The 26,293-nt window shown below is 44.4% G+C and overlaps 1 protein-coding gene across 3 annotated transcripts; it reads left to right on the forward strand.

Annotated features, from left to right (window-relative positions):
- Window positions 1-19,756: 19,756 nt before the first annotated feature.
- On the forward strand, window positions 19,757-25,295 carry LOC139756630 (uncharacterized). Of its 3 annotated transcripts, none has more exons than XR_011714403.1 (3): window positions 19,757-20,366; window positions 20,406-24,947; window positions 25,106-25,295. XR_011714403.1 is itself a non-coding variant. In XM_071676300.1 (2 exons), exon 2 carries the CDS (start codon window positions 21,059-21,061, stop codon window positions 23,783-23,785), a length of 2,727 nt encoding a protein of 908 aa, XP_071532401.1. In that variant the 5' UTR covers window positions 19,757-20,366; window positions 20,406-21,058; the 3' UTR covers window positions 23,786-25,295. The 3 variants fall into 3 exon arrangements, 1 of the variants encoding a protein (XP_071532401.1); XR_011714402.1 differs by having other exon boundaries at window positions 20,406-24,842; window positions 24,881-25,295; XM_071676300.1 differs by having other exon boundaries at window positions 20,406-25,295.
- The last annotated feature ends 998 nt before the right edge of the window (window positions 25,296-26,293 follow it).

The following is a 26,293-nucleotide window of genomic DNA, read 5'->3' on the forward strand; positions in this document are numbered from 1 at the left end:
AAAACTCGTAGTGTGTGTTACACAGGGATGGGCCTTTGTGCAAGATTTCACACACACACACACACACACACACACACACACACAAACACACACACACACACATGACTGGTATGGCCTCTGCACATCATGATGAGTGAGAACGACTTAAAAGTTCTTCCAAACAGACTGTGTATACTAGACCCATGTCTAGCAGACCCATCACACAGACTGTATGAACATTATCCCACCGTTGTGTGAGCTCTATGGTCTTGCCCTGTGTTGAACACACATGTGACTACGATTACTGAGCATCAGACACTTGGAGCATCACCCGCTCATCATCTGCAGCAGCGGGTGAGAGGTAGCATCGTGTGGGGGAGCAGAGCGTGAAGCATTCTGGTCATTCACTTCTCTCCATTCTTTGTATCCTGAGGGCGTCTCTCCTCACACGTTATGTATGTATGTATATATATATATATATATATATATATATATATATATATATATATACATATATATATATATATATATATATATATATATATATACACTATCCCTGGGGATAGGGGAGAAAGGATGCTTCCCACGTATTCCGTGTCGAATGAGGTGACTAAAAGGGGAGGAAGCGGGGGGCTGGAAATCCTCCCCTTTCATTCTTAATTTTCCAAAAGAAGGAGCAGAAAAGGGGGCCAACTGAGGATATTTCCTCTGAGGCTCAGTCCTCTGTTCTTAACGCTACCTTGCTAAAGCGGGAGATGGCGAATGTGGAAGAAGAAGATGAAGAAGAAGAAGAAGAAGAAGAAGAAGAAGAAGAAGAAGAAGAAGAAGAAGAAGAAGAAAAACAAGACATATATATATATATATATATATATATATATATATATATATATATATATATACCTTTTTCTTTTCTTTCAAACTATTCGCCATTTCCCGCGTTAGCAAGGTAGCGTTAAGAACAGAGGACTTGGCCTCTGAGGGAATATCCTCACCTGGCCTCGTTCTCTGTTCCTTCTTTTGGAAAATTAAAAAAAAAACGAGAGGGGAGGATTTCCAGCCCCCCCCCCCCCCCTCCCCGCTCCCTCCCCTTTTAGTCGCCTTGTACGACACGCAGGGAATACGTGGGAAGTATTCTTTCTCCCCTATCCCCAGGGAGAATATATATATATATATATATATATATATATATATATATATATATATGTATATGTATTGTTTTATCAACGAGGTTTTTCTCTTGTCTTTGGATGTTACTTGATTATGTTTGCCTTTTCTGGGAGCGAGGTAAGAGGCGTCTCTGGTTCATAATATCACAATGGAACCTGATGGAGAATACGGAACACCTCGCGTCCTCTGTTCCTTGAGAACTTGATGGATATTATACCGATGAATTCAAAATGCGCTGATTTGGTCATCCTCGAGTGTGTACATTGTGATCTCGATCTGTCAGAGTGAGGAGGCTGGTCAGTGGCTGTGGCGTCTTTATAAGCAGGTTCGGGTGACAGGCTCAATGGTGTACGAGACGAGACAAGTTTAACATCTCATAGACATGTCTTTGAACCGATTGTGTCGGATCATCTGATTTCCCTCCATTCTTTTACCTCAGACACACGAACGAATATGGCAAAGATCATACACCTGAAGCGTTATGTTGGTTCCTCGAGATTTCATTTGACAATGTTTTTCTTTCTGGATATTTACCTACCTTCCCATCCATCCATCTCTCTCTCTCTCTCTCTCTCTCTCTCTCTCTCTCTCTCTCTCTCTCTCTCTCTCTCTCTCTCTCTCTCTACGTATGAGCGTATGCATCTATCATTCATACCCCATTCACAGTTCCCATGGTAGTGGATCAGGTACATACAAGTCTCTGAAATACCTCATATCCATCCTCACTCCTCAGCCCTCGAGTGTCAAAAGGAAGTTCACGTTTGTAATGTCCTGCTTTGGGAATCCTGACGAGCCTATTTCGTCCAGCCCATGTGGTCTGTCCAGGTGAGGTGAGGCGCAGCAAATGTGCCGGGTCTCCGGAGGGCTGACCCAGTTACAGAAATCCAGCTGGCCTAACATTATGTCGTGTTGCTCCACGCAAGACAAATACATCCTGGGGGAAATTACTTCTCTGTTACGTATGACAATTGCATAACGGGTAATCGCCGTTACGTATGAGGAGAATTCGACTCTTTCCTCTGTAGTTATATGCTGATTATGATCCCCTTGTATTCTAAGTTGCCCTAAAGAACATGGATCAAAAACGAGAAATTAATCCTCATTATGAAACTGAGCTGCAATTATACCAGTCGACTGAACGATTTATAAAAAAACTAAACTGAATGGATATGGAACACGCTATTAAGAATATATGGATGGAAGGCCTTCAACACTTACCTGGAATAAGTATGTCAATAATACTTACCATGAAACCTACAGAAGACGCCTACGTATAACACACAGAAAATCTACCATAATTGTTCCTCATATTTTTTTCCCCCCCCAGGGTTCAAGAGCACAGTCGTATGAGCACTTGCTCCATGATACTACCTGACTGCAGAAAGATCATCACATACACAGACACTCACCGAACCATGGATGGTTCGTCTTGATCACACCTGAAGATCTTTACGGACGCGAAATGTCTGAGGTTCGTTGCTTGCTTTAGGCTCATCACCTGCCAGGGCCATTAAGACCCTCAACTTGAAGCTACGTCCACCAGGCCGTCAAAAAATCTTCAACACCTTCAGATGTATTCTAAGACCACATACATTCTCACTATGGAAGCGGCCCGCGCAGATCCAATGAGACGATATCTCGACATTTATCATTTGTTTCACAGTAATATAATGACATGATACCATTGATGAAAATGATTTTCAATTAAAAAATACCCATTAACAATTCGGATTACGTTTCCTTATTCTCGTACGTGATGAGTACGAGGGGGGGGGGGGGACATCAAAGGGGCTTGGATGGCATACATTATGAACCACATGAAGGGAGTACGGACCCCATATGAAGACAACGAGGGATAATTCAATACACCAAACACTCCACTGAGCCCCTGCATCGAGAGGGATATAGATAGCTACACACAAGATCAGAGCATTACCGTCGTCCTCAGAAATTACCTAAGCATTTTCCATGACAGTGATAATGTACGTCAGGACGTGGAGAGGTGACCTCCTTTACGAATGAAGACCTTGATATGGGTGATCCTGGGTGACAGGAACAGACGACACAGTGCTAATGATCACGTCCTATTGATGCGAGAGCCTAGCTGCACAATGAGCAGTGACGTCAGAGCACTAATTACGGTGTTATACTTGCACACGATCTAATTACGTTGCGGGCAGATAGGGCATACATGATGGAGAATGCCACTGTACAACGACAACGGCGCCTCCTGGAGGTGAAGCTGCTGAACTACTGGCCAACTACTGAACACTAGTACGTTATGAACCTTGACCTGGACAGTATGACCCTTGAGCACAACGATATACCCTTTAAGCAATGCGAATAACCCTTGAGCACGACTTTACTACCCCTTAAGCACGCCAACACGACCTCTGAGCACGACGAACCTGTGAGCACGCCGACACGACCTTTGACTACGACATCACAAGACGGTGTGACCCTTGAACACGACAATACAAGCCTTGAGCATGACGACTCCACGACACCTCGAACATGAAGATATGACCCATATGTATGACAGATTAGTCTTTGATCCTGAGCCTTATGGGTCAAGTCAAGGGTGAGGCCATTATACTCAAGGGTCGTACTGTCGTGCTGTCGGAGCGACGGGAGATCAGCTGTCGTGGAGTGAGCCTCACCAGGTAAAATGAACGAACATTATGAAGTCTTGTCCTGCGGTAATAAGTGCTTGATTTTGAACGAACATTTGTCCTTCAGTTTTTCTTTTTGCTTTATATATATATTGGAAAGAATCATAATTTTGCGCTTGATCAAGTATATTCCTATGAGTCCACGAAACAATCACATGTTTACCAAATGGCATCCTTGCTACGTCTCTTCGTTGTATATCAACTGACTTACATTTCTCTCCTGTGTCTCCCCTGATGATGTGATCATTACACGAAAGTGCACTTGGGAACTTATCGTGTTTCATTTGCCCTGTGGACTCGTAGGAATATATATATATATATATATATATATATATATATATATATATATATATATATATATATATATATATATATATATATATATATATCCCTGGGGATAGGGGATTAAGAATACTTCCCACGTATTCCCTGCGTGTCGTAGAAGGCGACTAAAAGGGGAGGTAGCGGGGGCTGGAAATCCTCCCCTCTTGTTTTTTTTTTTCAATTTTCCAAAAGACGGAACAGAGAAGGGGGCCAGGTGAGGATATTCCCCCAGAGGCCCAGTCCTCTGTTCTTAACGCTACCTTGCTAACGCGAGAAATGGCGAATAGTTAAAAAAAAAAAAAAAAAAAAAAATATATATATATATATATATATATATATATATATATATATATATATATATATATATATATATATATATATATATTCACGGTCGAACCCATGGGTTGGAATCCTGACTGCGGCATATTGGAACAAAAATTTCCTCCCATTACAGTTTCACCTCAATACGCTCAACACTGACAGTTTTGCAACAGCACCAGACCCCTTCCTCCCAAATCACTTTATAACCAACGACCAATCCCCCTTCCACATATTCAAATGAAATGCTGAACTCCTGCACTACACTTTAGCAAGCTATATGTACGGGTCCCATCTCCCCTAACATGGACACCATCAAGAAACCATGCATACCAAAATGAACGGACCAGCACAAAGTAGGTGCCTTCCCATCCATGTCTTTACCACCACTCCACCACACATACACCCAACATCAAACTACACCACCGAGACATGTACTGGTCACACTTTCTCTCGTGTATTCTGGACACCACCGCACATCCCTTTTACATTATAAACTCCAATCTCAAGTACCTCATGCTCAAGATGCTACTTTTACACTGAACATACACACACTTACAGCTAAATTGTGTGTGTGTGTGTGTGTGTGTGTGTGTGTGTGTGTGTGTGTGTTTCAGAGGGAGATCGGGAGTGAACCGAGGGATCTGGGATCACATTAAGATAAAATACATTTTGTGTTTATTCCTAGCGTACGAAATCCCTAACAACAGCATGTTTTGAGCAGTGTGTTGCCACCAGTTTGATGAGAGATAAATGGCATTGTGTGTATAAGCCTTGTGTCTCGCATTCAAACAGAAGCTTTGTCGTCCAAAGGTCTTGCTAAAGCTACCATTCACACCTGGCAGGTGCTGAGTGTTCCCGTGAGTGTACATTAATCAAGCGCTGAGTCGTCTCTGAGGCTTGTTAAATTGATAATGAGTGGTTTATGAATACTAGTAAATTGGTGTTTGTTATCCTGTGAGTGGCATTAAACATGTGATGAGGGGCGTATGAGTGACATTTATCTGGTTTTGAGTGGCATATGAGTGACAGTAATCAGGTTCTGATTAATGTCAGGTTTTAGGTGGCATATGAGTGATATTAATCATGTTTTGAGTAGCATATGAGTGACATTAATCTGGTGGTTTTGAGTGGTATATGAGTGATATCAATTAAGTTTTGAGTGGCATGTGTGACATTAATCAGGTTTTGAGTGTCATATGAGTGATACTAATCATTTCTGAGTAGCATATGAGCGACAATAATCAGGTGGTTTTGAGTGCTATATGAGTGATATCAATTAGGTTTTGAGTGGCATGTGTGACATTAATCAGGTTTTGAGTATCCTATGAGTCACATTAACCAGATGTATTTTTGACGTCGGAGTTACAGTGAACAGGTGTTTAGTGGCCTGTTAATTGCATTAAACATGTGCTCTTTGGCCAGTAACAGGTATGCACAGGTTTGTGGTTCAAGGTAAACAGGTGTTGAATATCCTGAGATTCACAATGAACAGTTGTCAACGTGTATGTAAGCCACACAAAATAGGTGTTAAGGGGTATCTGAATCACAAAACAGGTGTTCAGGGGTTTGTAAGCCACACGAAACAGGTGTTAATGGCATTGTGAATCACAAAACAGGTGTTCAGCGGTTTGTAAGCCACACGAAACAGGTGTTAATGGGATTGTGAATCACAAAACAGGTGTTCAGGGGTTTGTAAGTCACACAAAACAGGTGTTAAAGGGTTTATGAATCATGGAACAGGTGTTAAGGGGTTTGCAAGCCACACAAACAGGTGTTAAAAGGCTCGCAAGTCACACAAAACAGATGTTAGGGGTTTGCAAACCACAAAAAAACCGGTGTTCAGGGATTTGCAAGCCACATAAAACAGGTGTTAGGGGTTTGTAAGCCACATTAAACCGGTGTTAAGGGGTTTTCAAGTCACACAAAAGAGGTGTTAAAGGGTTTATAAGCCACATAAAACAGGTGTTAAAGGATTTGTAAGCCATACAAAACAAGTGTTAAGGATTTTTGTAAGCCATATAAAACAGGTGTTCAAGGGTTCGCAAGCCACACAAAACAAGTGTTCAAGGGTTTTGTAAGCCACATAAAACAGGTGTCGAGATGCCTGTGAGTAACACATGTGTTGACCGCTTGATCAGGCCTGTGTGGAACTGATACAATGAACAGCTGGACAGACGTTGAGATCTTTGAGAGTCAGAGAAAAGCAGCGGTCAGTAGCTTCACAGGCAGAGCATGGGAGTAATTCAACCCATTCTCCCTCATCATCAACAAGTGATGACCGTCAAAGGCATAATGGTGAGGACAGATGGGTGGCACAAGCATAATGGTGAGGACAGGTGGGAGGCACAAGCATAATGGTGAGGACAGGTAGGAGGCACAAGCATAATGGTGTGGACAGGTAGGAGGCACAAGCATAATGGTGAGGACAGGTGGGAGGCACACGCATAATGGTGAGGACAGGTAGGGGGCACAAGCATAATGGTGAGGACAGGTGGGAGGCACAAGCATAATGGTGAGGACAGGTGGGAGGCACAAGCATAATGGTGAGGACAGGTGGGTGACACATGCATAATGGTGAGGACAGGTAGGAGGCACAAGCATAATGGTGTGGACAGGTAGGAGGCACAAGCATAATGGTGAGGACAGGTAGGGGGCACAAGCATAATGGTGAGGACAGGTGGGAGGCACAAGCATAATGGTGAGGACAGGTAGGGGGCACAAGCATAATGGTGAGGACAGGTAGGAGGCACAAGCATAATGGTGAGGACAGGTAGGGGGCACAAGCATAATGGTGAGGACAGATGGGAGGCACAAGCATAATGGTGTGGACAGGTAGGAGGCACAAGCATAATGGTGAGGACAGGTAGGGGGCACAAGCATAATGGTGAGGACAGGTAGGGGGCACAAGCATAATGGTGAGGACAGGTGGGAGGCACAAGCATAATGGTGAGGACAGGTGGGAGGCACAAGCATAATGGTGAGGACAGGTAGGAGGCACAAGCATAATGGTGAGGACAGGTGGGAGACACAAGCATAATGATGAGGACAGGTAGGAGGCACAAGCATAATGATGAGGACAGGTAGGAGGTACAAGCATAATGATGAGGACAGGTAGGAGGTACAAGCATAATGGTGAGGACAGATGGGTGGCACAAGCATAATGGTAAGGACAGGTAGGAGGCACAAGCATAATGATGAGGACAGGTAGGAGGCACAAGCATAATGATGAGGATAGGTAAGAGGCACAAGCATAATGGTGAGGACAGGTGGGAGGCACACGCCATGGAAAGCTGTGTAGGTATGTATATTTGCGTGTGTGGACGTATGTATATACATGTGTATGGTGGGGGTTGGGCCATTTCTTTCGTCTGTTTCCTTGCGCTACCTCGCAAACGCGGGAGACAGCGACAAAGTATAATAAATATAAATAAATAAATAATTTTTTTTTTCCGCTGTCTCCCGCGTTTGCGAGGTAGCGCAAGGAAACAGACGAAAGAAATGGCCCAACCCACCCCCATACACATGTATATACATACGTCCACACACGCAAATATACATACCTACACAGCTTTCCATGTTTACCCCAGACGCTTCACATGCCCTGATTCAATCCACTGACAGCACGTCAACCCCGGTATACCACATCGATCCAATTCCTCTATTCCTTGCCCTCCTTTCACCCTCCTGCATGTTCAGGCCCCGATCACACAAAATCTTTTTCACTCCATCTTTCCACCTCCAATTTGGTCTCCCACTTCTCCTCGTTCCCTCCACCTCCGACACATATATCCTCTTGGTCAATATTTCCTCACTCATTCTTTCCATGTGCCCAAACCATTTCAAAACACCCTCATCTGCTCTCTCAACCACGCTCTTTTTATTTCCAGACATCTCTCTTACCCTTACGTTACTTACTCGATCAAACCACCTCACACCACACATTGTCCTCAAACATCTCATTTCCAGCACATCCATCCTCCTGCGCACAACTCTATCCATAGCCCACGCCTCGCAACCATACAACATTGTTGGAACCACTATTCCTTCAAACATACCCATTTTTGCTTTCCGAGATAATGTTCTCGACTTCCACACATTCTTCAAGGCCCCCAGAATTTTCGCCCCCTCCCCCACCCTATGATCCACTTCCGCTTCCATGGTTCCATCCGCTGCCAGATCCACTCCCAGATATCTAAAACACTTCACTTCCTCCAGTTTTTCTCCATTCAAACTCACCTCCCAATTGACTTGACCCTCAACCCTACTGTACCTAATAACCTTGCTCTTATTCACATTTACTCTTAACTTTCTTCTTCCACACACTTTACCAAACTCAGTCACCAGCTTCTGCAGTTTCTCACATGAATCAGCCACCAGCGCTGTATCATCAGCGAACAACAACTGACTCACTTCCCAAGCTCTCTCATCCACAACAGACTTCATACTTGCCCCTCTTTCCAAAACTCTTGCATTTACCTCCCTAACAACCCCATCCATAAACAAATTAAACAACCATGGAGACATCACACACCCCTGCCGCAAACCTACATTCACTGAGAACCAATCACTTTCCTCTCTTCCTACACGTACACATGCCTTACATCCTCGATAAAAACTTTTCACTGCTTCTAACAACTTTCCTCCCACACCATATATTCTTAATACCTTCCACAGAGCATCTCTATCAACTCTATCATATGCCTTCTCCAGATCCATAAATGCTACATACAAATCCATTTGCTTTTCTAAGTATTTCTCACATACATTCTTCAAAGCAAACACCTGATCCACACATCCTCTACCACTTCTGAAACCACACTGCTCTTCCCCAATCTGATGCTCTGTACATGCCTTCACCCTCTCAATCAATACCCTCCCATATAATTTACCAGGAATACTCAACAAACTTATACCTCTGTAATTTGAGCACTCACTCTTATCCCCTTTGCCTTTGTACAATGACACTATGCACGCATTCCGCCAATCCTCAGGCACCTCACCATGAGTCATACATACATTAAATAACCTTACAAACCAGTCAACAATACAGTCACCCCCTTTTTTAAGAAATTCCACTGCAATACCATCCAAACCTGCTGCCTTGCCGGCTTTCATCTTCCGCAAAGCTTTCACTACCTCTTCTCTGTTTACCAAATCATTTTCCCTAACCCTCTCACTTTGCACACCACCTCGACCAAAACACCCTATATCTGCCACTCTATCATCAAACACATTCAACAAACCTTCAAAATACTCACTCCATCTCCTTCTCACATCACCACTACTTGTTATCACCTCCCCATTTGCGCCCTTCACTGAAGTTCCCATTTGCTCCCTTGTCTTACGCACTTTATTTGCCTCCTTCCAGAACATCTTTTTATTCTCCCTAAAATTTAATGATACTCTCTCACCCCAACTCTCATTTGCCCTTTTTTTCACCTCTTGCACCTTTATCTTGACCTCCTGTCTCTTTCTTTTATACATCTCCCACTCAATTGCATTTTTTCCCTGCAAAAATCGTCCAAATGCCTCTCTCTTCTCTTTCACTAATACTCTTACTTCTTCATCCCACCACTCACTACCCTTTCTAATCAACCCACCTCCCACTCTTCTCATGCCACAAGCATCTTTTGCGCAATCCATCACTGATTCCCTAAATACATCCCATTCCTCCCCCAATCCCCATACTAAAATGAACGGACCAGCACAAAGTAGGTGCCTTCCCATCCGTGTCTTTACCACCACTCCACCACACATACACCCAACATCAAACTACACCACCGAGACATGTACCGGTCACACTTTCTCTCGTGTATTCTGGACACCACCGCACATCCCTTTTACATTATAAACTCCAATCTCAAGTACCCCATGCTCAAGATGCTACTTTTACACTGAACATACACACACTTACAGCTAAATTGTGTGTGTGTGTGTGTGTGTGTGTGTGTGTGTATGTGTGTTTCAGAGGGAGATTGGGAGTGAACCGAGGGATCTGGGATCACATTAAGATAAAATACGTTTTGTGTTTATTCCTAGCGTACGAAATCCCTAACAACAGCATGTTTTGAGCAGTGTGTTGCCACCAGTTTGATGAGAGATAAATGGCATTGTGTTTATAAGCCTTGTGTCTCGCATTCAAACAGAAGCTTTGTCGTCCAAAGGTCTTGCTAAAGCTACCATTCACACCTGGCAGGTGCTGAGTGTTCCCGTGAGTGTACATTAATCAAGCGCTGAGTCGTCTCTGAGGCTTGTTAAGTTGATAATGAGTGGTTTATGAATACTAGTAAATTGCTGTTTGTTATCCTGTGAGTGACATTAAACATGTGATGAGAGGCGTATGAGTGACATTTATCAGGTTTTGAGTGGCATATGAGTGACAGTAATCGGGTTCTGATTAATGTCAGGTTTTAGGTGGCATATGAGTGATATTAATCATGTTTTGAGTAGCATATGTGTGATATTAATCATGTTTTGAGTAGCATATGAGTGATATTAATCTGGTGGTTTTGAGTGCTATATGAGTGATATCAATTAGGTTTTGAGTGGCATGTGTGACATTAATCAGGTTTTGAGTGGCATATGAGTGATACTAATCATGTTTTGAGTAGCATATGAGCGACAATAATCAGGTGGTTTTGAGTGGTATATGAGTGATATTAATTAGGTTTTGAGTGGCATGTGTGACATTAATCAGGTTTTGAGCGGCATATGAGTGACATTAATCAGGTTTTGAGTAGCATATGTGTGACATTAATCAGGTGGTTTTGAGTGGTATATGAGTGATATCAATTAGGTTTTGAGTGGCATGTGTGACATTAATCAGGTTTTGAGTATCCTATGAGTCACATTAACCAGATGTATTTTTGACGTCGGAGTTACAGTGAACAGGTGTTTAGTGGCCTGTTAATTGCATTAAACATGTGCTCTTTGGCCAGTAACAGGTATGCACAGGTTTGTGGTTCAAGGTAAACAGGTGTTGAATATCCTGAGATTCACAATGAACAGTTGTCAACGTGTATGTAAGCCACACAAAATAGGTGTTAAGGGGTATCTGAATCACAAAACAGGTGTTCAGGGGTTTGTAAGCCACACGAAACAGGTGTTAATGGCATTGTGAATCACAAAACAGGTGTTCAGGGGTTTGTAAGCCACACGAAACAGGTGTTAATGGCATTGTGAATCACAAAACAGGTGTTCAGCGGTTTGTAAGTCACACAAAACAGGTGTTAAAGGGTTTATGAATCACGAAACAGGTGTTAGGGGGTTTGTAAGTCACACAAAACAGGTGTTAAAGGGTTTGTGAATCACAAAACAGGTGTTAAGGGGTTTGCAAGCCACACGAAACAGGTGTTAATGGCATTGTGAATCACAAAACAGGTGTTCAGGGGTTTGTAAGCCACACGAAACAGGTGTTAATGGCATTGTGAATCACAAAACAGGTGTTCAGCGGTTTGTAAGTCACACAAAACCGTTGTTAAAGGGATTGTGAATCACAAAACAGGTGTTCAGGGGTTTGTAAGTCACACAAAACCGTTGTTAAAGGGTTTGTGAATCACGAAACAGGTGTTAAGGGGTTTGCAAGCCACACAAACAGGTGTTAAAAGGCTCGCAAGTCACACAAAACAGATGTTAGGGGTTTGCAAACCACAAAAACCGGTGTTCAGGGATTTGCAAGCTACATAAAACAGGTGTTAGGGGTTTGTAAGCCACATTAAACCGGTGTTAAGGGGTTTTCAAGTCACACAAAAGAGGTGTTAAGGGGTTTATAAGCCACATAAAACAGGTGTTAAAGGATTTGTAAGCCATACAAAACAAGTGTTAAGGATTTTTGTAAGCCATATAAAACAGGTGTTCAAGGGTTCGCAAGCCACACAAAACAAGTGTTCAAGGGTTTTGTAAGCCACATAAAACAGGTGTCGAGATGCCTGTGAGTAACACATGTGTTGACCGCTTGATCAGGCCTGTGTGGAACTGATACAATGAACAGCTGGACAGACGCTGAGATCTTTGAGAGTCAGAGAAAAGCAGCGGTCAGTAGCTTCACAGGCAGAGCACGGGAGTAGTTCAACCCATTCTCCCTCATCATCAACAAGTGATGACCGTCAAAGGCATAATGGTGAGGACAGATGGGTGGCACAAGCATAATGGTGAGGACAGGTAGGTGGCACAAGCATAATGGTGAGGACAGGTAGGAGGCACAAGCATAATGGTGAGGACAGGTAGGAGGCACAAGCATAATGGTGAGGACAGGTAGGTGGCACAAGCATAATGGTGAGGACAGGTAGGAGGCACAAGCATAATGGTGAGGACAGGTAGGAGGCACAAGCATAATGGTGAGGACAGGTAGGAGGCACAAGCATAATGGTGAGGACAGGTAGGAGGCATAAGCATAATGGTGAGGACAGGTAGGAGGCACAAGCATAATGGTGGACAGGTAGGAGGCACAAGCATAATGGTGGACAGGTGGGTGGCACAAGCATAATGGTGAGGACAGGTGGGAGGCACAAGCATAATGGTGAGGAGAGATGGGTGGCACAAGCATAATGGTGAGGACAGGTAGGAGGCACAAGCATAATGGTAAGGACAGGTGGGAGGCACAAGCATAATGGTGAGGACAGGTGGGTGACACAAGCATAATGGTGAGGACAGGTGGGAGGCACAAGCATAATGGTGAGGACAGGTGGGAGGCACAAGCATAATGGTGAGGACAGGTGGGAGGCACAAGCATAATGGTGGACAGGTGGGAGGCACAAGCATAATGGTGAGGACAGATGGGTGGCACAAGCATAATGGTGAGGACAGGTGGGAGGCACAAGCATAATGGTGAGGACAGATGGGTGGCACAAGCATAATGGTGAGGACAGGTGGGTGACACAAGCATAATGGTGAGGACAGGTAGGAGGCACAAGCATAATGGTGAGGACAGGTAGGAGGCACAAGCATAATGGTGAGGACAGGTAGGAGGCACAAGCATAATGGTGAGGACAGGTGGGAGGCACAAGCATAATGGTGAGGACAGGTAGGAGGCACAAGCATAATGGTGAGGACAGGTAGGAGGCACAAGCATAATGGTGAGGACAGGTGGGAGGCACACGCATAATGGTGAGGACAGGTAGGAGGCACAAGCATAATGGTGAGGACAGGTAGGAGGCACAAGCATAATGGTGAGGACAGGTAGGAGGCACAAGCATAATGGTGAGGACAGGTAGGAGGCACAAGCATAATGGTGAGGACAGGTGGGAGGCACAAGCATAATGGTGAGGACAGGTAGGAGGCACAAGCATAATGGTGAGGACAGGTAGGAGGCACAAGCATAATGGTGAGGACAGGTGGGAGGCACACGCATAATGGTGAGGACAGGTGGGAGGCACACGCATAATGGTGAGGACAGGTGGGAGGCACAAGCATAATGGTGAGGACAGGTGGGAGGCACAAGCATAATGGTGAGGACAGATGGGTGGCACAAGCATAATGGTGAGGACAGGTGGGAGGCACAAGCATAATGGTGAGGACAGATGGGTGGCACAAGCATAATGGTGAGGACAGGTGGGTGACACAAGCATAATGGTGAGGAGAGATGGGTGGCACAAGCATAATGGTGAGGACAGGTGGGTGACACAAGCATAATGGTGAGGACAGGTGGGAGGCACAAGCATAATCGTGTGGACAGGTGGGAGGCACAAGCATAATGGTGAGGACAGGTAAGAGGCACAAGCATAATGGTGAGGACAGGTGGGAGGCACACGCATAATGGTGAGGACAGGTAGGAGGCACAAGCATAATGGTGAGGACAGATAGGAGGCACAAGCATAATGGTGAGGACAGGTGGGAGGCACAAGCATAATGGTGAGGACAGGTGGGAGGCACAAGCAAAATGGTGAGGACAGGTAAGAGGCACAAGCATAATGGTGAGGACAGGTGGGAGGCACACGCATAATGGTGAGGACAGGTAGGAGGCACAAGCATAATGGTGAGGACAGATAGGAGGCACAAGCATAATGGTGAGGACAGGTGGGAGGCACACGCATAATGGTGAGGACAGGTAGGAGGCACAAGCATAATGGTGAGGACAGGTGGGTGGCACAAGCATAATGGTGAGGACAGGTGGGAGGCACAAAGGCGCCCTTCTGGGCATCATGTGACGTGTTCATGTTGATCTATTTCACTCTCAAACATTTTCACCTTTTATGTTTTATCTTTTTTCCATGTCGTGCCTGGTGCAGGAGATTAAAGGAAAGTCAGTAAAAAAGGAAAGGAAAAAATAGAAAAGAAATGTACAGCTGTGATGATTCAACATGTTCTGTCCCATCTCTCGTGTTCGGATGATGAACAATATGTTCTTTTTAAAAAGACATCAGTTTGAGCACACGGTTATATATATATATATATATATATATATATATATATATATATATATATATATATATATATATATATATATATATATATATATGCAAAGGTGAGTAATGTGGCAGTTGAGGGAATAATTGGTATACATGGGGTGTTCAGTGTTGTAAATGGAAATGGTGAAGAGCTTGTAGATTTATGTGCTGAAAAAGGACTGATGATTGGGAATACCTGGTCTAAAAAGCGAGATATACATAAGTATACTTATGTAAGTAGGAGAGATGGCCAGAGAGCGTTATTGGATTACGTGTTAATTGACAGGCGCGCGAAAGAGAGACTTTTGGATGTTAATGTGCTGAGAGGTGCAACTGGAGGGATGTCTGATCATTATCTTGTGGAGGCTAAGGTGAAGATTTGTATGGGTTTCCAGAAAAGAAAAGTGAATGTTGGGGTGAAGAGGGTGGTGAGAGTAAGTGAGCTTGGGAAGGAGACTTGTGTGAGGAAGTACCAGGAGAGACTGAGTACAGAATGGAAAAAGGTGAGAACAATGGAAGTAAGGGGAGTGGGGGAGGAATGGGATGTATTTAGGGAATCAGTGATGGATTGCGCAAAAGATGCTTGTGGCATGAGAAGAGTGGGAGGTGGGTTGATTAGAAAGGGTAGAGAGTGGTGGGATGAAGAAGTAAGAGTATTAGTGAAAGAGAAGAGAGAGGCATTTGGACGATTTTTGCAGGGAAAAAATGAAATTGAGTGGGAGACGTATAAAAGAAAGAGACAGGAGGTCAAGAGAAAGGTGCAAGAGGTGAAAAAAAGGGCAAATGAGAGTTGGGGTGAGAGAGTATCATTAAATTTTAGGGAGAATAAAAAGATGTTCTGGAAGGAGGTAAATAAAGTGCGTAAGACAAGGGAGCAAATGGGAACTTCAGTGAAGGGCGCAAATGGGGAGGTGATAACAAGTAGTGGTGATGTGAGAAGGAGATGGAGTGAGTATTTTGAAGGTTTGTTGAATGTGTTTGATGATAGAGTGGCAGATATAGGGTGTTTTGGTCGAGGTGGTGTGCAAAGTGCGAGGATTAAGGAAAATGATTTGGTAAACAGAGAAGAGGTAGTAAAAGCTTTGCGGAAGATGAAAGCCGGCAAGGTAGCAGGTTTGGATGGTATTGCAGTGGAATTTATTAAAAAAGGGGGTGACTGTATTGTTGACTGGTTGGTAAGGTTATTTAATGTATGTATGACTCATGGTGAGGTGCCTGAGGATTGGCGGAATGCGTGCATAGTGCGATTGTACAAAGGCAAAGGGGATAAGAGTGAGTGCTCAAATTACAGAGGTATAAGTTTGTTGAGTATTCCTGGCAAATTGTATGGGAGGGTATTGATTGAGAGGGTGAAGGCATGTACAGAGCATGAGATTGGGGAAGAGCAGTGTGGTTTCAGAAGTGGTAGAGGATGTGTGGATCAGGTGTTTGCTTTGAAGAATGTATGCGAGAAATACTTAGAAAAGCAAATGGATTTGTATGTAGCATTTATGGATCTGGAGAAGGCATATGATAGAGTTGATAGAGATGCTCTGTGGAAGGTATTAAGAATATATGGTGTGGGAGGCAAGTTGTTAGAAGCAGTGAAAAGTTTTTATCGAGGATGTAAGGCATGTGTACGTGTAGGAAGAGAGGAAAGTGATTGGTTCTCAGTGAATGTAGGTTTGCGGCAGGGGTGTGTGATGTCTCCATGGTTGTTTAATTTGTTTATGGATGGGGTTGTTAGGGAGGTGAATGCAAGAGTTTTGGAAAGAGGGGCAAGGATGAAGTCTGTTGGGGATGAGAGAGCTTGGGAAGTGAGTCAGTTGTTGTTCGCTGATGATACAGCGCTGGTGGCTGATTCGTGTGAGAAACTGCAGAAGCTGGTGACTTAGTTTGGTAAAGTGTGTGAAAGAAGAAAGTTAAGAGTAAATGTGAATAAGAGCAAGGTTATTAGGTACAGTAGGGTTGAGGGTCAAGTCAATTGGGAGGTGAGTTTGAATGGAGAAAAACTGGAGGAAGTGAAGTGTTTTAGATATCTGGGAGTGGATCTGGCAGCGGCTGGAAACATGGAAGCGGAAGTGGATCATAGGGTGGGGGAGGGGGCGAAAATTCTGGGAGCCTTGAAGAATGTGTGAAAGTCGAGAACATTATCTCGGAAAGCAAAAATGGGTATGTTTGAAGGAATAGTGGTTCCAACAATGTTGTATGGTTGCGAGGCGTGGACTATGGATAGAGTTGTGCGCAGGAGGATGGATGTGCTGGAAATGAGATGTTTGAGGACAATGTTTGGTGTGAGGTGGTTTGATCGAGTAAGTAACGTAAGGGTAAGAGGGATGTGTGGAAATAAAAAGAGCGTGGTTGAGAGAGCAGAAGAGGGTGTTTTGAAATGGTTTGGTCACATGGAGAGAATGAGTGAGGAAAGATTGACCAAGAGGATATATGTGTCGGAGGTGGAGGGAACGAGGAGAAGAGGGAGACCAAATTGGAGGTGGAAAGATGGAGTGAAAAAGATTTTGTGTGATCGGGGCCTGAACATGCAGGAGGGTGAAAGGAGGGCAAGGAATAGAGTGAATTGGAGCGATGTGGTATACCGGGGTTGACGTGCTGTCAGTGGATTGAATCAAGGCATGTGAAGCGTCTGGGGTAAACCATGGAAAGCTGTGTAGGTATGTATATTTGCGTGTGTGGACGTATGTATATACATGTGTATGGGGGTGGGTTGGGCCATTTCTTTCGTCTGTTTCCTTGCGCTACCTCGCAAACGCGGGAGACAGTGACAAAGCAAAAAAAAAAAAAAAAAAAAAATATATATATATATATATATATATATATATATATATATATATATATATATATATATATATATATTATCCCTGGGGATAGGGGAGAAAGAATACTTCCCACGTATTCCCTGCGTGTCGTAGAAGGCGACTAAAAGGGGAGGGAGCGGGGGGCTGGAAATCCTCCCCTCTCGTTTTTTTTTTTTTTAATTTTCCAAAAGATGGAACAGAGAATTCGGCCAGGTGAGGGTATTCCCTCAAAGGCCCAGTCCTCTGTTCTTAACGCTACCTCGCTAATGCGGGAAATGGCGAATAGTTTGAAAGAAAGAAAAGAAAATATATATATATATATATATATATATATATATATATATATATATATATATATATATATATATATATATATATCTTTTTCTTTCTTTCAAACTATTCGCCATTTCCCGCGTTAGCAAGGTAGCGTTAAGGACTACGTGGGAAGTATTCTTTCTTTCCTATCCCCAGGGATATATATATATATATATATATATATATATATATATATATTTTTTTTTTTTTTTTTTTTTTTTGTTTGTTTTTTAACTCCACTATTTCCCGCGTTAGCGAGGTACTGTTAAGAACAGAAGATTGAGCCTTTGAGGGAATATCCTCACTTGTCCCACTTCTCTGTTCCTTCTTTTGGAAAATTAAAAACAAGAGGGGAGGATTTCCAGCCCCACCGCTCCCTTCCCTTTTAGTCGCCTTCTGCAACACGCAGGGAATACGTGGGAAGTATTCTTTCTCCCCTATCCCCAAGGATAATATATATATATATGTAGAGGGTGTTTCGAAATGGTTTGGGCACATGGAGAGAATGAGTGAGGAAAGATTGACCAAGAGCATATATGTGTCGGAGGTGGAGGGAACGAGGAGAAGTGGGAGACCAAATTGGAGGTAGCAGGATGGAGTGAAAAAGATTTTGAGTGATCGGGTCCTGAACATGCAGGAGGGTGAAAGGCGTGCAAGGAATAGAGTGAATTGGAACGATGTGGTATACCGGGGTCGACGTGCTGTCAATGGATTGAACCAGGGCATGCGAAGCGTCTGGGGTAAACCACGGAAAGTTCTGTGGGGCCTGGATGTGGAAGGGGAGCTGTGGTTTCAGTGCATTATTACATGACAGCTAGTGACTGAGTGTGAACGAATGGGGCCTTTGTTGTCTTTTCCTAGCGCTACCTCGCACACATGAGGGGGGAGGGTGTTGTTATTCCATGTGTGGCGGGGTGGCGATGGTAATGAATAAAGGCAGACAGTATGAATTATGTACATGGGTATATATGTATATGTCTGTGTGTGTATATATATGTATACATTGAGATGAATAGGTATGTATATTTGCGTGTGTGGACGTGTATGTATATACATTTGTCTGTGGGTGGGTTGGGCCATTCTTTCGTCTGTTTACTTGCGCTACCTCGCTAACACGGGAGACAGCGACAAAGCAAAATAAATAAATAAAAAATAAATAAATAAATAAATATATATATATATATGGATGTGCTGGAAGTGAGATGTTTGAGGACAATGTGTGGTGTGAGGTGGTTTGATCGAGTAAGTAACGTAAGGGTAAGAGAGATGTGTGGAAATAAAAAGAGCGTGGTTGAGAGAGCAGAAGAGGGTGTTTTGAAATGGTTTGGGCACATGGAGAGAATGAGTGAGGAAAGATTGACCAAGAGGATATATGTGTCGGAGGTGGAGGAAACGAGGAGAAGAGGGAGACCGAATTGGAGGTGGAAAGATGGAGTGAAAAGGATTTTGTGTGATCGGGGCCTGAACATGCAGGAGGGTGAAAGGAGGGCAAGGAATAGAGTGAATTGGAGCGATGTGGTATACAGGGGTTGACGTGCTGTCAGTGGACTGAATCAGGGCATGTGAAGCGTCCAGGGTAAACCATGGAAAGCTGTGTAGGTATGTATATTTGCGTGTGTGGACGTGTGTATGTACATGTGTATGGGGGGGGGTTGGGCCATTTCTTTCGTCTGTTTCCTTGCGCTACCTCGCAAACGCGGGAGACAGCGACGAGGTATAAAAAAAAAAAAAAAAAAAAAATATATATATATATATATATATATATATATATATATATATATATATATATATATATATATATTGTTACGGAACACGTGTGTTTGTGTCCACGTGGTTCGTATGTGTCTTGGTGTATCTCTGTGTATGACGTGTCCTGGGTGTAGGGAGCGGCTTCTATCGGCCCGGATCTCACCCTCCCTGACCGTGTTGATTGCCTTAGTAATCATGTCTTGACCCAGACCTTGACCAGCCCTGTAACACCCAAACGTCAGGTCAACGGCGTCAGGTCCAACCATGGGAACAGCTACGGTGTGTCGTCACGTGCGTTCGCCGCCGGCGTGGACAAAGGAACAGAGGAGGCTGGATGCACGCCACATGTGTAGGCCGGACCTTAGGCCTCTTTCAGCCAATCAAGTCGAGGAGAGGGCATGACAACCAGTCTCTTGACCTATCCAGGGCAATTGTGTCATTGTGACCTATAGCAGAACTAGGTGGCGGGTCGAGGCGTGGCCAGCTGTTCCTGCCTTGTTGGTCATTCAGATAAAAGCTCAGACAATCGTCTGAGACCTTGATTCCTTCACCAGTCTCGAGCCCAACAACAAAAGGTAATGTAGGCTTTCCCTGTCTCGAACCCCGTAGCCACCGCTGCCCTAGGTTGTAAGATGTTACTGTGTCCCGTCAAGTTTGACTAGGTTGTAAGATGTTACTGTGTCCCGTCAAAGTATGACTAGGTTGTAAGATGTTACTGTGTCCCGTCAAGTATGACTAGGTTGTAAGATGTTTACTGTGTCATGCCAAGCTTAACTAAGTGTAATGATATGTTACTGTGTCAAGTCAAGCTTAACTAAGTATAACAATGATGTTACTGTGTTGCGTCAGGTTAGCTAAGTGCAACGATTGTTACTGTGTCACGTCAGAATCTAACTAAATGTAATGCTATCGAGCAAAGTGTCAACGGAAAGAGATCTCCTGGTTTGAAATCTTATCTGGAATTGTTAACATATGTTCAATGTTAAACTCATGTTCAGTGTTAACGTAAATGATTCGTGCCTGATTTATGTGTTCACCTTGTACATTTGAATTCTTTTCATTATAAGTAATTCTAACCTTTGTGTTTGTTTAACCCTATAACGTTAAGATAGCGTCATCCTGAGTTGTGCTATATTACAAATCTACCGTCCTTGCAAAGACGAGGACCAGTAGAGTATTTGTAACATATATATGTTGCTGGCGACCTTGCTATAATAAGTGCTGAGTTCGTAACAATATAAATTGGCGACCTTGTCCGAATATATATTATATTTGAATTCGTAACATATAAACTGGCGACCCTTGCCAGGATATTTCTTGCCTTAACGGAATCTCTTTCCTTGATTCATTAATCATGTCGTTGATCAGTGTTGACAATACCGCTCAATCATTAACGTCGGTCAAAGTCTCTATCCTTCCCCATATCCCTAGTGATATTAATGTTGATCTCAGTTATTGGCGAAAGCAGCTAGAGATAGCTAAGGTCAATGCACAAGCACAGTTACAAGTGCAGAGGAAGAAGACTGAACAAGCTAGGTTAGCTTTCGAACGTGAAAGACTTAGACTAAACGCTTCACCATCAGGACCAGTGTCGTCTCAGTTGGGTAACTTACATGTACCGAAGTTCAGTAAACTTGACGTGGGCAGACGTTCAAATGGCTATGACGACAGAGGGAGGACCAATGGTAATGTAATCCCACCTGAATCTGCTACCTTGCCGGTAACTCATAGAAGTCAGGGGAAATACTCCAACAGAGTTAAGAGTTGTTTTAATTGTGGCAAGGCTGGGCACCAGGTGAGGGATTGCTGGGCTCGAGCGAAGGAATCCAGAGACTTTACCAAAAGTAGGTCGGTAAGTCTCTTCTCAGCTTTAGGTCCACTTAATAAAGTAGGTAAGGCTGTCCCTGCTCTTAGGAAAGTGAGGGGTTGCGAGAGTGTTAATCAAGTAGTTAAGAATCCGTTCTGTGGGAACTACAATGCGTTCCTGTCTGAGGGTTGTGTTCGTAGATGTGGTGTACGACGAAAAGAAACCGTATCACGGGATTCTGGTGCGCTGCAGTCCCCGATGTTGGATGGCTTGGTGCCGCGAGAAGAGTTTGGAGACCGCGTCTTGCCTGATGGACTGTCGGGTCCCAAGGAAGCTCCACTAGTTGATGTGAGAGTAGGAACAGATCTCTTTACGGACCATGCCCTAGTAGGGACTGTAGATAAGTTACCTGTCTTAGACGTGGACGTTGTGTTAGGCAGTGACCTAGCGGGTGGGAAGATGAACCCAGTGCCGGTGTTGCCTACGGGCCCGGTGGAGTCCACGGAGGCAGGGCAGCTTGAGGAAGAGGTACCAGAGATAGTCTACAACCACGATGGTGCCAGGCTTATGACAGCTGGCACGGCAGGCCGTGTGCCTGAGGACATAGCCGTTAAGACGGAGGAAGTGAAGACCAGCGAGAGGAAGCTGTGTGATACCCTCTCCCCTGGAGTTGCCTCCGTTGAAACAGTGGATTTAAAGACTCTCCCCCCGAGTGAGGCCAGCGAGGAGAAGCCGCGTGATACCCTCTCCCCTGGGGTAGACTCCGTTAAGTCGGAGGAAGTGAAGTCTCTCCCTACGAGTGAGTCTAGTGAGAGGGAGCTGTGTGAGACCCTCTCCCCTGGTGTGGACTCCGTTGAGACTGAGGATTTGTCTCGCGCCCATTCAAGAGAGAAGATTCTCCCTGAGGACAAAATTAGTGAGAAGTGTGATACCTTCTGTGCTGGTTCTGAGTCTGTACAAGAATCAGTGGATGAGACTGAGTATTTGTCTCGCACCCATTCAAGAGAGAAGACTCTCCATGAGGATGAAATTGGTGAGGAGAAGCTGTGTGATACCTCCCATGCTGATTTCGAGTCCGAACGAGACTCAGTGAGTGAGACTGTGGATTTGTCTCACGCCCATTTAAGAGAGAAGACTCTCCATGAAGATGGAATTAGTGAGGAGAAGCTGTGTGATGCCTCCTGTGCTAGTTTCGAGTCCGAACGAGATTCAGTGGGTGAGACTGTGGATTTGTCTCGCGCCCATTCAAGAGAGAAGACTCTCCATGAAGATGGAATTAGTGAGGAGAAGCTGTGTGATTCCTCCTGTGCTAGTTTCGAGTCCGAACGAGATTCGGTGGGTGAGACTGTGGATTTGTCTCACGCCCATTTAAGAGAGAAGACTCTCCATGAAGATGGAATTAGTGAGGAGAAGCTGTGTGATTCCTCCTGTGCTAGTTTCGAGTCCGAACGAGATTCGGTGGGTGAGACTGTGGATTTGTCTCGATCCCATTCAAGAGAGAAGACTCTCCATGAGGATGAAATTGGTGAGGATAAGCTGTGTGATGCCTCCTGTGCTAGTTTCGAGTCCGTACGAGATTCAGTGAGTGAGACTGAGTATTTGTCTCGCACCCATTCAAGAGAGAAGACTCTCCATGAGGATGAAATAAGGGAGGAGATGTGTGATACCTCCCGTGCTGATTCTGAGTCTGTACAAGAATCAGTGGATGAGACTGAGTATTTGTCTCGCACCCATTCAAGAGAGAAGACTCTCCATGAGGATGAAATAAGGGAGGAGATGTGTGATACCTCCCGTGCTGATTCTGAGTCTGTACAAGAATCAGTGGATGAGACTGAGGATTTGTCTCGCACCCATTCAAGAGAGACTCCGGAACGGAGGACAATATGGCCTGACAAACGATCTCGTTGGAGAAGGTTTGAGGCGGGCGACGAGGTGTTACTTCTACTACAGCAGCCAGGTCAACCCTTGGTTGCCCGGTTTCAGGGTCCCTACACCATCATCTGGAGTGTAGGAGACTCAAATTACCTTGTCTCTACCCCCGATAGGCGCAGAAGTCAGAGTTTATGCCACATCAACATGCCTGAGCGATGTTTCAGTCGTGATCCTCCCCCTTTGGAACCGACGGTGCCAGTCTGCATCATCTTACGTCCAGCGGTAGCCGTGTGTGAGGAAGCCGACGACTTAGCTACGAGTGTCTCGGAGACCTGGGACCCGGGCGGAGGTGTGAGAGAACTGAACTCGGATATGGTTGGGTACTGTAGGATGTCATTGTAAATTTTGCAACACTCGCAATCCCCTCTGACAGAGTTATTGATGTTTGGAATGAGCAGTGTGAGACAGTCTCTCTCATCAATTAGGAACACTACCTTTTTTAACTGTTATATTTTGCAGGCTCCAACCAGATTAGCTGTGAATGCCAGCGATGCTGACGCTGAAGTCCTCGTGCAGGAGGACAGAGAGAAGGTTGAGCCCAAACAAATAGCCACCATGGAGATGGAACCTTTGTCTGTTATTTGTGTTATAACACTTTATATATTTGTGTCCTTCAGGCAATCAGTACTGACTACCAACCCTTCAAAATGTTAACAAGTTATGGGATCGGAGTCAGATATTAATCAGGTGGGCCTTGTTTCTTTTTCAAGAGTACAGTTAGATATTCACCATATTGCTGGCGCACATAATGTGTTAGCCGATTGTTTATCCCGCTCTTAACGCTAGAAAATTCCTCTTCTAGGAATTTTCTCCTTTAAGGAGGGGGGTGTTACGGAACACGTGTGTTTGTGTCCACGTGGTTCGTATGTGTCTTGGTGTATCTCTGTGTATGACGTGTCCTGGGTGTAGGGAGCGGCTTCTATCGGCCCGGATCTCACCCTCCCTGACCGTGTTGATTGCCTTAGTAATCATGTCTTGACCCAGACCTTGACCAGCCCTGTAACACCCAAACGTCAGGTCAACGGCGTCAGGTCCAACCATGGGAACAGCTACGGTGTGTCGTCACGTGCGTTCGCCGCCGGCGTGGACAAAGGAACAGAGGAGGCTGGATGCACGCCACATGTGTAGGCCGGACCTTAGGCCTCTTTCAGCCAATCAAGTCGAGGAGAGGGCATGACAACCAGTCTCTTGACCTATCCAGGGCAATTGTGTCATTGTGACCTATAGCAGAACTAGGTGGCGGGTCGAGGCGTGGCCAGCTGTTCCTGCCTTGTTGGTCATTCAGATAAAAGCTCAGACAATCGTCTGAGACCTTGATTCCTTCACCAGTCTCGAGCCCAACAACAAAAGGTAATGTAGGCTTTCCCTGTCTCGAACCCCGTAGCCACCGCTGCCCTAGGTTGTAAGATGTTACTGTGTCCCGTCAAGTTTGACTAGGTTGTAAGATGTTACTGTGTCCCGTCAAAGTATGACTAGGTTGTAAGATGTTACTGTGTCCCGTCAAGTATGACTAGGTTGTAAGATGTTTACTGTGTCATGCCAAGCTTAACTAAGTGTAATGATATGTTACTGTGTCAAGTCAAGCTTAACTAAGTATAACAATGATGTTACTGTGTTGCGTCAGGTTAGCTAAGTGCAACGATTGTTACTGTGTCACGTCAGAATCTAACTAAATGTAATGCTATCGAGCAAAGTGTCAACGGAAAGAGATCTCCTGGTTTGAAATCTTATCTGGAATTGTTAACATATGTTCAATGTTAAACTCATGTTCAGTGTTAACGTAAATGATTCGTGCCTGATTTATGTGTTCACCTTGTACATTTGAATTCTTTTCATTATAAGTAATTCTAACCTTTGTGTTTGTTTAACCCTATAACGTTAAGATAGCGTCATCCTGAGTTGTGCTATATTACAAATCTACCGTCCTTGCAAAGACGAGGACCAGTAGAGTATTTGTAACATATATATGTTGCTGGCGACCTTGCTATAATAAGTGCTGAGTTCGTAACAATATAAATTGGCGACCTTGTCCGAATATATATTATATTTGAATTCGTAACATATAAACTGGCGACCCTTGCCAGGATATTTCTTGCCTTAACGGAATCTCTTTCCTTGATTCATTAATCATGTCGTTGATCAGTGTTGACAATACCGCTCAATCATTAACGTCGGTCAAAGTCTCTATCCTTCCCCATATCCCTAGTGATATTAATGTTGATCTCAGTTATTGGCGAAAGCAGCTAGAGATAGCTAAGGTCAATGCACAAGCACAGTTACAAGTGCAGAGGAAGAAGACTGAACAAGCTAGGTTAGCTTTCGAACGTGAAAGACTTAGACTAAACGCTTCACCATCAGGACCAGTGTCGTCTCAGTTGGGTAACTTACATGTACCGAAGTTCAGTAAACTTGACGTGGGCAGACGTTCAAATGGCTATGACGACAGAGGGAGGACCAATGGTAATGTAATCCCACCTGAATCTGCTACCTTGCCGGTAACTCATAGAAGTCAGGGGAAATACTCCAACAGAGTTAAGAGTTGTTTTAATTGTGGCAAGGCTGGGCACCAGGTGAGGGATTGCTGGGCTCGAGCGAAGGAATCCAGAGACTTTACCAAAAGTAGGTCGGTAAGTCTCTTCTCAGCTTTAGGTCCACTTAATAAAGTAGGTAAGGCTGTCCCTGCTCTTAGGAAAGTGAGGGGTTGCGAGAGTGTTAATCAAGTAGTTAAGAATCCGTTCTGTGGGAACTACAATGCGTTCCTGTCTGAGGGTTGTGTTCGTAGATGTGGTGTACGACGAAAAGAAACCGTATCACGGGATTCTGGTGCGCTGCAGTCCCCGATGTTGGATG

The sequence above is a fragment of the Panulirus ornatus genome, chromosome 22 (genome assembly GCF_036320965.1).
Source record: "Panulirus ornatus isolate Po-2019 chromosome 22, ASM3632096v1, whole genome shotgun sequence".
Classification (NCBI taxonomy): domain Eukaryota; kingdom Metazoa; phylum Arthropoda; class Malacostraca; order Decapoda; family Palinuridae; genus Panulirus; species Panulirus ornatus.

Excerpts from the sequence above, each read along its gene's own strand:
- LOC139756630 (XM_071676300.1), top strand. The coding sequence starts at position 21,059 with ATGTCGTTGATCAGTGTTGACAATACCGCTCAATCATTAACGTCGGTC.